Raw genomic sequence first — 12,034 nt, forward strand, 5'->3', positions numbered from 1 at the left:
GTGGGACAACGGAATCCTCCCCCTGCAACCGCAGGCAACAAAAGACTGCATCGCCGGTCCTCTGGGTCCCCTCTCAGCACGACGAGCGTAGTCCCTGGAACTCAGCAACTCTGTCCAAGTGACTCCCACAGTCCAGTGACTCTTCAGTCCAAGTTTGGTGGAGGTAAGTCCTTGCCTCCCCACGCTAGACTGCATTGCTGGGTACCGCGTGATTTGCAGCTGCTCCGGCTCCTGTGCACTCTTCCAGGATTTCCTTCGTGCACAGCCAAGCCTGGGTCTCCGACACTCTAACCTGCAGTGCACAACCTTCTGAGTTGTCCTCCGGCGTCGTGGGACTCCCTTTTCCAACTTCGTGTGGACTCCTGTTCACTCCTCTTCTAAGTGCCTGTTCCGGTACTTCTGCGGGTGCTGCCTGCTTCTGTGAGGGCTCCCTGACTTGCTGGGCGCCCCCTCTGTCTCCTCATCCACGTGGCGACATCCTGGTCCCTCCTGGGCCACAGCAGCATCCAAAAACCCTAACCGCGACCCTTGCAGCTAGCAAGGCTTGTTTGTGGCCTTTCTGCGTGGGAACACCTCTGCAAGCATTTTCACGACGTGGGACATCTATCCTCCAAAGGGGAAGTTTCTAGCCCTCTTCATTCTTGCAGACTCCACAGCTTCTACCATCCGGTGGCAGCTTCTTTGCACCCTCAGCTGGCATTTCCTGGGCATCTGCCAACACTCGACATTGTCGCGACTCTTGGACTTGGTCCCCTTGTTCCACAGGTACTCAGGTCCGGAAATCCACTTTGGTTGCTTTGCTGGTGTTGGTCTTCCTTGCAGAAACCCCCTATCACGACTTCTGTGCTCTCTGGGGGTTATAGGTGCACTTTACACCTATTTTTCAGGGTCTTGGGGTGGGCTATTTTTCTAACCCTCACTGTTTTCTTACAGTCCCAGCGACCCTCTACAAACTCACATAGCTTTGGGGTCCATTCGTGGTTCGCATTCCACTTTTGGAGTATATGGTTTGTGTTGCCCCTATACCTATGTGCTCCTATTGCAATTCACTGTAACTTTACATTGCTTGCATTACTTCCTTTTGCTATTACTGCATATTTTTGGTATTGTGTACATATATCTTGTGTATATTTGGCATCCTCATACTGAGGGTACTCACTGAGATACTTTTGGCATATTGTCATAAAAATAAAGTACCTTTATTTTTAGTATATCTGTGTATTGTGTTTTCTTATGATATTGTGCATATGACACCAGTGGTATAGTAGGAGCTTTGCATGTCTCCTAGTTCAGCCTAAGCTGCTCTGCTATAGCTACCTTCTATCAGCCTAAGCTGCTAGATACACCTCTTCTACACTAATAAGGGATAACTGGACCTGGCACAGAGTGTAAGTACCCCTTGGTACCCACTACAAGCCAGGCCAGCCTCCTACAGGCACTTGAAGAGACTGGCGGAGATCATGATCCACTTTGTCACAGATGTACTACGGTTGGTCATCTCCAATCCTGGACCCATTCATACCTCCTCGAAGATTAATAAAAGCCTATCTTTGATACCTTTCCTTAGGTCGTGTCACCCTTGACGGCCGCAGCTCGCACACTGCGAGGGGGCATGCCTTCACACTTTCACAAAGTGGCTCCCTTCTTTCCTTTCAACCCCTATAAGCCCAATTTACTCTACATAATTGACCATTTCTAACTTAGGGTCTTACGTTGTACACAGTAGATGGAACATAACAGAAACTTAACCCCCGATTCACCAGCCAACTCAAACATTCTATACTATTGGTACTATCAAACATACCATCACCTGGCTTTCCAAGTCACAAACACATTCACTTTCTCCAGCATATCAGTGTCTGCAAGACGCACGGGAGACAGAATTTGGGAGAGTTTACAAAACCAAGAATGGGCCAGAGGATTGGCACATCCCAATAAGGTCTTTCGCAATGCAAGATTAAAACTAATTACCGAAACACCAAATGGCAACTTCCGGTTCCTTTAGACCTCAGCTTACTTCTAGGCAGAGCACCAGACACAATCAGTTGGAAGACCCACATGCCCCCGCAATAACCACCTGGAGATCAACACTCTCACGGTGGGCCCAAGCGAAAAGCAAAGCCTTGCAAAGAGAGTAAAGGCTTGAGCCCACCCAACAGCAGACTCCTGGGATTGTTTGTGGGCTGCTTTGAAGGAGAGACCCAGGGAAGAAACCCTTCCTCTGTAAGCGCACACAGGCTCACTTCACACTGGTGCTTGGTCTCCTGCATCTGAGTCTCCCTCCCCCGACAGCCTTCACTTGTTCACCTGCTCCAATCTTTCCCAGTCTACGGATACCCTTTGGCACAACACTTTCCCCACTCCTTCGTGCACATACCACTCCACCAGCTACCACAGGCCCTTCCACCCCACCCTATTTTGCACTAGGAGGACAAACCCAACTCCCCGGCTTGAATCAGTCTGTTCTTTACATTTCCTTTCACCAGATCCTGTTCGTGGTTCTTTTCCTTTAATGCTATAAAGTAAGGCAAGAACGTGATTCTCCTGTTTTCACTTCATCTTTAAGCCATTACCCACAGCAGGAGTACATCACAAGCCCACTCCTCACACCCCTCGAGGGAATGGCGAGTATCCCAAGTTCAGCATCCAACGCTACTCCTAGACTCGCGTCTCCACCCTTTTCTGTTTCTCCTCTAGTTGCCAATTTATACAAAACCTTAGTCAATATTATTTTAAAAGTCCGATTATGGCTACTGAGTATCATCAATACATTTTTGTGTGCATGTACCATAGTTTATTGTAACGATAACAGATTGTGGAGCAATGTATGGTGAACTGTTGACAACATCAATAAAATCGATTTAAAAAATGTCCACGGGTTATAGTGTGTTTATGTTACATGTAGCTATTTTGTCTTGTCTATTCAAATGACAAATGAAAACTGGCAAAGGTTTCTCCTGGGCAGATCCCTTGACTGCTGTAGACAACAAACTCTGGCGCCTCCTGCTGATCAGAGTATGGGAGCCCAGCATAATTGTATTTGGAGTATCACGCGGATTTAAAAAAATGATTTGATTCTAATTGATGCCTAGGGAACACGGGGGGGCGTATTTACTATCAGATGCACTCTCTCGCTATCTGCGCCGCATCTCGCTCTTACAGGGTTCACCAGCACAGACCAGGCCAGTGTGCCAGATTGTGAAAGCACACGTGCTGCTCTCAGTGCGCACGCAAACCCGCTACAGCAGTGGACTGAGCAGTACACCGTTCATACAGATGATCAGCAGTTTTAAATGGGATTATTGAGACTGCAATGGATTAACTAGGTAGGGAAAAACAAGCGCTGCATCTGAATTAAAAAAAATTGGGGTCCTAAACTTTGGTTTGCCTCTTGTCTTTTAGGGTAGATAACTGGCTCGTTGATGATAAAACTGAACCCGCAAAAAGTGACGGACTATCGGAATTTGGGAAGGTAAGCTGCCGGAGAGATCACACAAATTTAATTTACCTCAAATAACCAAAACTGGGACTGTTTACATTTAAAAAATATGCAATGTGGGGAAGCACACCTGCATGTCTCTGAAGTATAACTGATGTTCGAAGTTTCCCACCAGACGCTAACCCCAAGTAGCCTCGCACGTGTGGTGTGGCCTAAAGTGGTGGCAAGGGCCTTGGTTCTGGTCCAAAGTGGTGGCGCGGGCCATAGTTGTGGTCCAAATGGTGGCACAGGCCTTGCCTTGGTTGTGGCCTAAAGTGAGGGCACAGGCCTTGGTTGTGGCCTACAGTGATGGCACAGGTTTTGGCTTAAAGTGGTGGCACTGGCCTTGGTTGTGGTCCAAAATGGCGTCTGGTGCTGTATCAACTGGTAAAGTAGACAACTGTGCCGAGCCTCCATGACTGAGTTCTGCGTGCAACTTATTGGACTAATAGCAGTATTTCATCTTTCTAAAGTCGATAAATTGAAGACTAAGAAGATGGATAAAATACCACTGATCATTTAGGTGCCAAGCGAAAGTTTTGCTGCTGTTTTGTGCTACATTAATGATCAATAATTTATTAGTATCCTTATTCCATTTGTTTGTTGCTCTTTTATTTAAAGAAGAATGCAAATAAACTCGTGGGAAATAATACAATGGATATTTCTAGGTTTGGACATCCGCGTTCAATAATGTACTCTGTTTGTATGTATTAAGTGGATAAAACAAAGTCATGAAGTATCAAAACAGTTAAAAGTTGTCATAATGTGGATTCATGATAAGTTATTTATTATAGCACTATCCAACACCTAGTGTCGCCTAGTAGCGCTTCAATTGACAGGCGGTGTTATTTCCCAACTGAACTGTAGGCACAGTATCAGGTATGGGGCGATGAGAAAGCAATTCTTCCATCCCCAATGCTGACGTGTAGCATTCATGATGAACATTAGCCCACTGAGTTTCAACACAAGTAAACGTCTGTGGGTTTTCCAAGCTCCTCTACTACTGCGTCCCACCTCCAGAAAAAGGCCAGAATCTACTCCTGAAAAGAGCATGATGAGCAAATCCTTTCTGAGGGTGTGAGGTAAAGGAACACCTTGACATTCCTGGTGATGTTTGGAACGGAAGGGATCCTGAGAGCAGTTCAGAGTAACCCGGAAGAACATTGCAAGAAACAAGAAGATCTGTGTGTGGTACCCTTTTCACTTCGTTGGAGGCATTGCTCCAATTTCTGTGTTGTACAACTGTGCGTGGTGAAAAGTACAATAATTTGTATCTGTTTTTCTCTTCGCAGAAGATATTTTTCCACTTTGAAAAACAAGGAACACAATATTTGTTTTTATCACAAAACGTTCTAAACTGCATAAATACATTTTTAAAAGGCAATAAAGTACACTCCCAAATATGCATTGCGGCGTTGCCACTAAAAGAAATTATGCAGATAGAACATCAAAGGCAGCGATTCCTAAAAATTATATTTCAGGGTTTAAATGTTTTTAAACGGTGAGTAAATAGGTAGCAGTAGGTCAATATAAACGTCCTAATCAAAAGTCAAACATTTAAATGTGGCTAAAATTTGACTGGTACCAATTTAAGGCTGAAGTTCAGTATACCCGAGTTCAAATCATTTCCCCTTTGCAAAAGCTTAGCCATTGAAGCGAAAAACAATTTCCAAACAGGATTTGCAGACATCTGGCAACTCTGCAGGTCGCTGGTTTGCATTATCACGAAGCCGCCTTCGTGTGTCTGACTCCCTCATCCGGGGCAGGTGGAATGGCTCTAAAACTAATCAGCAAGAGGCTGATTCACAAAGGAGATTCGTAAATCTACACCTGTAGGTCTAACCCGCTCACATGAGTACTGTTTCATGACTTTCTAGGATACACGAATGTATTGCAGGTTATGCATAGAAATCTACGTCGGCCTCAGCATTTCAGGTGTAATACAGGAACTTTTTTGTTGTTTCTTTTTTTAGGTTGAGCGTAGCAGCGTGCAAGCGCTGCTCTTGGACATGTTGTAATCTATTCTGTGGGCTCTAGCCACGCCTATCTCACGTCCATCACTTTCATTCGTTCCTGGGAATGCCTTTCAAAAATCCCTTGATGTTGTTGGTAAATGCTTTAGATTTGTCCCGCCTTCAGGCTGCTTTGTTACCGCCTTACAGGCTGACCCTGTTACATGGATTATTGCATGATCGGCTATAAGCGTTATTGTGTGCGTACTCCTTTTTTCATTTGTCTCTCCCCTTCACGCTCCAAGGCAGCCATGGTAGTCTGAGGTGGGAACTCAATCTGAGGTATTGGAGCGCTTTGCATAAACACCAGTTACCTCACATTGTAACCGAATCAAAGAAAGGTTTCAGTAAATAACTCTGTATTGGTTCTCATTTTGGTTTAAACGGACCATTGCTATTATTTTTTGCTATTTTTGTTGGCATCAGGAGATCAAGTGACTTGCCCAGATTCGCAGGCTGTTGAGCCGATGCAGAGACTCAAACCTCGAGCCACAGCTCTAAAGTTGGCAGCACCATCCCTTATACTCTGTTTGGATTGCACATCGCCCTGTATAGCTTTAGCAGATTTCAGGTTTGGACTGTTTTCACTTATGTTTTACATGGTTCCTCCTGGTCGGCCATCACAACGTGTTATCAGATGGCTCCACAGCTCAGTTACTCTTTCCGTGCTGTCCCCCTCACCTCTCCCACAACACTGCTTTTTGCGTCGGTATTCATGATGACAATATTTAGCACAGTTAATTTCAGGTTCTTGTTAATCGGCTTTAATTGGTAGATGCGCCTGTAAGCTGCCATGAGCCTAGTCGAATCACACGCTTTGTGTACTGCCGATTAGCCACCTTCTTCATTGCGCTTGGAAGCAGTTTGATATTTGCTATGTTGTGCACACTTTTTAAAAGAAATAATATATAACTTTGTACGCTGGTCACTTAAATATCACACTATTTCTTCATGAGAAAATATGAAAACCTTGAGGAGAAGGTGGGTGTGGTACACAAAGCACAGAATGCCTTCTTACCAGCCAGATACCTGTTAACCAACCGTTGGAAGGTAGCAGGGGCATTTTTCAATCTAAATGGCATCACCCGAAAATGGAAGTGGCCATCTGGGGTCTTAGCTCCCTCAGTCAAGGTGACCTGCCAGAATTCAGATGTAAAATCAAAGGTATTGAGGAATTTGACAGAGCCAAGCCTGTCAATGAGCTCATCAGCTCGAGGGATGGGGTGTGCGTCAGTCCTGGTGACTGAGTTGAGTCATCTATAGTCTACATAGAACCGGAGTTCTGTTGTGGTGCCCGGTGGGGTGGCCTTTGGTACCAATACCACTGAGCTGGACCAAGGACTTTTAGAGGGCTCAATCATTCCTAAGGCTAACATCTTAGAGACTTCCTCCTTAAAACTGGCTCTAACCCTGTCTGACAACCTGTAGATTTTGTTCTTTACAAGAGGACTATCTCCACTGTCATCGTGGACACACAGATGTGCGAGTCCAGGAGTGAGTGAGAACAGTGAGACAAACTGTCCCTGCACCTGGTAACAATCAACTTGCTGCTTTGGGGTCAGAGTAGCGAAGAGGATGACACCCTCCACTGACCCATTGTGTTCCTGGGCAGAGAGGAGGATGGGGAGAGGTTCACTCTCCTTTTCCACTCCCTCATCTGTCACACGGAGCATGCTCACTTCAGACCTCTCGAAGTGAGGCTTTAGTCTGTTCCCATGGAGCACCCTTAGAGGTTTACTACGGGTCCAGAGGTCCAGCAGTCCTGGAGAGCCTGTGGCTTTACTGGTTCCATGACCCATACTTTCTAGCTAAGCGAAAACTTTACCAGTATGGCCTTCGACATACCGGAGTTTCATTAATTCTTAGCTGGCCTCAAGATTAATTTTTGCCTTTTTCCAGAAGCGGTGTATCTGGTTGAGGAGGGCCAGCATGTAGCTGATCACGTCCTGGGTGGACTTCTTGAGAGCTTTCTCCTACCCCTCCTTAACAAGGCTCAGAAATCCCCTAACAGGATGGCCATAGAGGAGTTTGAAAGGACTGAACCCTACTCCTTTCTGTGGTACCGCCCTGTAGGCTAAGAAAAGGCATGGCAAGAGGATGTCCCATTTACGCCTCACAGGTTTAGGTAGATCCATAATCATGCTTTTCAAGTTCTTTTGAACCTTTCCACAAGACCATTAGTTTTGGGGGGGGGGGTAGGGTGTGGTGAACATGTAGATTACACCACACTCATTCCACATTAGCTTCATGTATGCTGACATGAAGTTTGTGCCTCTGTCAGACACTACCTCCTTTGAGAACCCCACACAAGTAAAGATCCCCATCAGAGCTCTATCCACCATGGTGCAGTCACTGACCTCAGGGTAATCACCTCTGGGTAGTGGGTAACATTGGTCCACCAAGGTCAGGACAAACCTGTTGTCCAGGGCTGCCTTGGGGTACAAGAGTCCAATGACGTCTATGCCCACCCTCTCAAAGGGAGTGCAAACAACTCTTAGAGGGGTCAGGGGAGCTTTGTGCTTTTTCCTTGTCTTCCTACTGGTCTGGCAGGAACAACAGGACCTACGGTATCCAGCTGAGGCTGTCCTCATTCTGAGCCAATAAAAGTGGGAGACAAGCCTGGCGAAGCACTTGTCTTGCCCTAAATGTCCTGCCAGGAGTATGTCATGAGACAAAACCAGTAGGAAGGTCCTGTAACACTGTAGGATCAGCAGCACATGCACTGCCTCAGGACCAGGAACCTTAGGCTCACTATAAAGGAGATCATTCTCCCAGTAGATTAGGTGATCCCCAGAGGCTTCACCAGCGACATGGGCTGAGGCCTGTCACCTAAAGCCCTCTAGAGTAGGAAACTCTCTCTCTGTGCTTGGCAGATTTCCTCCCTGGTGGGCCGCTCCTCAAACTGCCAGCTGACAACCTCAGGTAGGTCACCTAGGGCTTCAATGTCTTCCCCTGTTATCTCTGGGGCCTCCACTTCAGGGACCCCGTCAGCCACCAGAGCGAAAACTTCAGAAACCGGTTTCCCGCACCCTTTGATCCTCTCCTTGGCATCTGTCTGAGCCTTTGTTCCAGGCTCCAGACACCCTTGACTCCATTCCCAGGCATCCATGGATTGTTTGGTTATACAGACTAACTCAGGCAATCCGAGCTCTACCTCCTTCCAGGCAGTGTGCTCCAGGACATTGCCTATCAGACAATCCACAGGCATAGCAGTGCTCACAGCAACTTTCAGAGAACTTGAGACCCCTCCCCGCACTCAAAGGGAACCAGAGCCACCAGTTGATGGCTTTTGCAATTGTCAGTGACTACGATTTGGTGGAATGTGTTCAGTAGGACCTGCTTTGCAAACACCAGCTGACACTTGACAGTTGGCATGCTGACTCCTGTGTCTTGCAGAGTCTTCGCCCTTTGCCCATTAATGGTGACTCACTGCCTATACTTCGAAGTATTGGAAGGCATGTGGGCTTTTGGCACCATTTTCTATTCCCCAGGGAAACTAGGATCATCTCTGTCTATCCACAATACTAACTGGGACTACCTCCTCCCCAAGCGCTACACTCGCCAACTCTGGTGTCTGCCCACCAGTGGGAGGCTGTGCCCTCTTGGGACATTTGGAGACACCCTTGGAGTGCCCATACTAGTAGCACTCTGTACTTTGGGGTACAAACCTCCCTGTCTTAAGGTCAAAGAAGCACTTCTTTTTACGATCAGACTTGGACTGGTTACCACTACTCCCTTGGGAATTCTTTTGGGGGGCTTTTAAGAACTTACTTTTATGCTTTTCGGTTTTTCTGCTCTCTCTTTCTTCTGTTGGGAACTCTGACCACCTTTGTGGGTGTCACCCCCTCCCCCGTCCCCAGATACCTTTTGGAAACTGTGGTGCTAGCCCAGAGTTCTTCTTCCTCAGTAAGTGCACTGGGGGTCAGTCAGCTTACTGTCAGCTAGGTGCTGGTGCAACTCTTTAAAACAGATACGGAGCATCTGCTCTCTCATGATTAAATTGTACAACCCAACATAATCATTAACTTTGCTGTCTCTTACCCAGCCATTCAGCGCCTTACTGGAGTAATCAATTAAATCTACACTGGATTGGTTGGAGAGCTTTTGGCTGTCCCTGAATCTTTGATGATACTTTTCAGGGATCACCCAAAATTTGACGAGTAAGAGTTCTCATGGGAGTGTACTTGGTTTGGTTGCCAACCTCTAATGTCATATGTGTGTCCCTTCCCAGTGTAGAATTGTATTTCCACAGACCTGCCCCCCCTCCCAACTACTGCTCCTCGGGTTCCTTCAGTGCAACTTCATAAGCACTAAACCACTCATCAATGTCATCCCCCACCACATAACTGGGCACTAAATCCTTGGCTATATGAACCTTCTTATCGCCATCGGGGTCTGCATGTATGCCGCCACCATCACTGCTGGAATAAGACTGTATGTTCTTGATGTCCAGTTATTTTAAACTATGTTCATGAGGCAGAAGAAGTTTCTTCTCTGCTAAGGCTCTTTAAGCCTTTTTTCTTCTCCTTAGCTTTCATTTTTTAATTTTGCTAACTGCAGCTTTGATTTCTCTCTTCTTCCCCCTCTCAGCCAGTTTCTCAGGGGATAAGCCATGAGAGGAGACACTGCTTCCTGCTCTCACGGGAGCTCAAATTCAGGGATGTTTCCCTCAAGCAATGCAGGTGGTTCCTCAGAAGAGTCATTCCCAGAGCCTCCCAATCCATCACTCTCCTTGGAGCGGGATTCTGGCCAGGCCCTCAGTGCCTTTTGGATTTCCACCTTATTGGTGGCACCCTTGGTAGAGTCCCCTGTCTCTTTGCAAATGTCTTTAAGCTGGGATATTATGTAGTTATCCAAGTTGGCCAGCTCAAATTCATGGCTCCAGTTGTGGAAGCCGCAGGCAGAGACATGATGTGGAAGAAAAATAAAAACAATGCAACACGGGGTAAAAATGGTAAGAATCCAAATTGGTCTTGATGTAAATGGGTAGTCTACTCTAGTCACTGTATGGTATTGCACAAACACAAGTCCTATCCCACTGCTGCCACCAATGTTAGAAAAAGGGTCTCTAAGTTGGCAGAGGTATACAACCAGTCCTTGCTAGGACCACAATCCTTGTCAGGGGAAGTCACAACACACCCTAAATTATCCTGTGCTCACCCTGTGATAGCTTGGCACAGAGCAGTCAGGTTTAACTTAAGGGGCAATGTGTAAAGTATTTGTGCAACACTCAAGCAGGAACACAGTGAAGACACCACGTAGATACTCCACACTAGGTAGAAAAATAATGTATATTTTTATGGACTAAACAAGACCAAATGTCAAAAATCCAATGAGTAGAAGTTGAGATATGAATTTTCAAAGAATAAGTGAAACTGTAGTTCTCAGAAGCAGAAAGCGTCAACCAGGACTATCTAGTTGCACTCGACTGGGCTAAAGTCAGAAGTACAGGCCAACTGCGATGGAGCGCAGGTCGGCTACAAGGTCTACACAGGGCCCGCTGAGCAAAAGTACCTTGGTACTTGACATGGATTGGTTGTGATCGGCGCAACGATGTTGCTGTGTCAGTTCTGGGTCAACACTGAAGGAAGCAGTGAAGCATTGCGTCGGCCCGGAGGATGAAAGCAATGCGTCGATTCTGGGCCACTTAGAGGGGACGATGCGTTTATGCCATAGGCAATGTGGTGCGCCAGATTCTTCCAGCAGTGGTGCTCTGTCATCTTTAGCAATGCAGTGTCCTTGATCCTTGCAGCAGCAGCAATACGGTAGTGAAGTGTTGATGGTGATGCGTCAGTTCAAATAAGCGCAACAAGGTCGATGTGTAGTTCTTTGCAGAAGCGGCCCAAAAACAAAACGCTTCCAAGGTGCCCAGGACTGGGTTAGCACCTCTTGGTAGGGCAGGACTCACAGTTGGCAGAGTCCACAGGCTGTAGCACGAGTGTTGGAAGTCTTGTGTCCCTGAGAGTTCAGAAAACCTGAGGTAAGCCAGCAAGCCCTTGGAATCATGCTGGGTTTAAGAGATGCATGTCCAGTTTTTCTCACCCAGGCAGGGGAACCGCAGGCAGCAGGGCAGCTCAGTAAAGCAAAAGTCCAGCAAAGCAGGGATCCAGAGTAGCAGTCCTTTAAGCAGCACAGCAGTCCTGCTTCCTGGCAGAGTCTTCACAGGTCCAGAAGTGTACTGAAGTTCTGAGCCATAGGTCCAGTACTTATAACCATTTGTGCATTTGAAGTGGGGGAAACTTCAAAGAGTGGTCCTTAAAATGCAAAGAAGCCCTTTCTTCTCAGCCCTTTGTGTGGGGACAGCCGCTGCCTATTCAAGATTAAGTATCAGCCCTGCCCTCCCTTGCTGCCAAGGAAGAGCCATCAGAATGCAGATGAATGTTCAGACACACCTAACCTTCCTGTGTTTGTGATTGCCTAGAGGAAATACATAAAGTGTAGCTGTCAGCCACCCCAGATGTGTATTGGAGACAGGCTGCTGGCACATAGAGCTATAAGAGCAGAGAAATGTCCACTTTCTAAAAGTGGCATTTCTAAAATAGTC

The 12,034-nt window shown here is 46.7% G+C and overlaps 1 protein-coding gene across 1 annotated transcript in view; it reads left to right on the top strand.

The window, feature by feature from the left end:
* The window catches only part of DPEP1 (dipeptidase 1), a 142,583-nt gene that overhangs the window by 62,641 nt on the left and 67,908 nt on the right, over nt 1-12,034 (top strand). Inside the window, exon 5 of the mRNA XM_069216653.1 lies at nt 3,403-3,472. Coding sequence (XP_069072754.1) covers nt 3,403-3,472 — 70 coding nt within the window. The remainder of the gene's footprint in view (nt 1-3,402; nt 3,473-12,034) is intronic.

The sequence above is a fragment of the Pleurodeles waltl genome, chromosome 12, assembly GCF_031143425.1.
Source record: "Pleurodeles waltl isolate 20211129_DDA chromosome 12, aPleWal1.hap1.20221129, whole genome shotgun sequence".
Lineage (NCBI taxonomy): Eukaryota > Metazoa > Chordata > Amphibia > Caudata > Salamandridae > Pleurodeles > Pleurodeles waltl.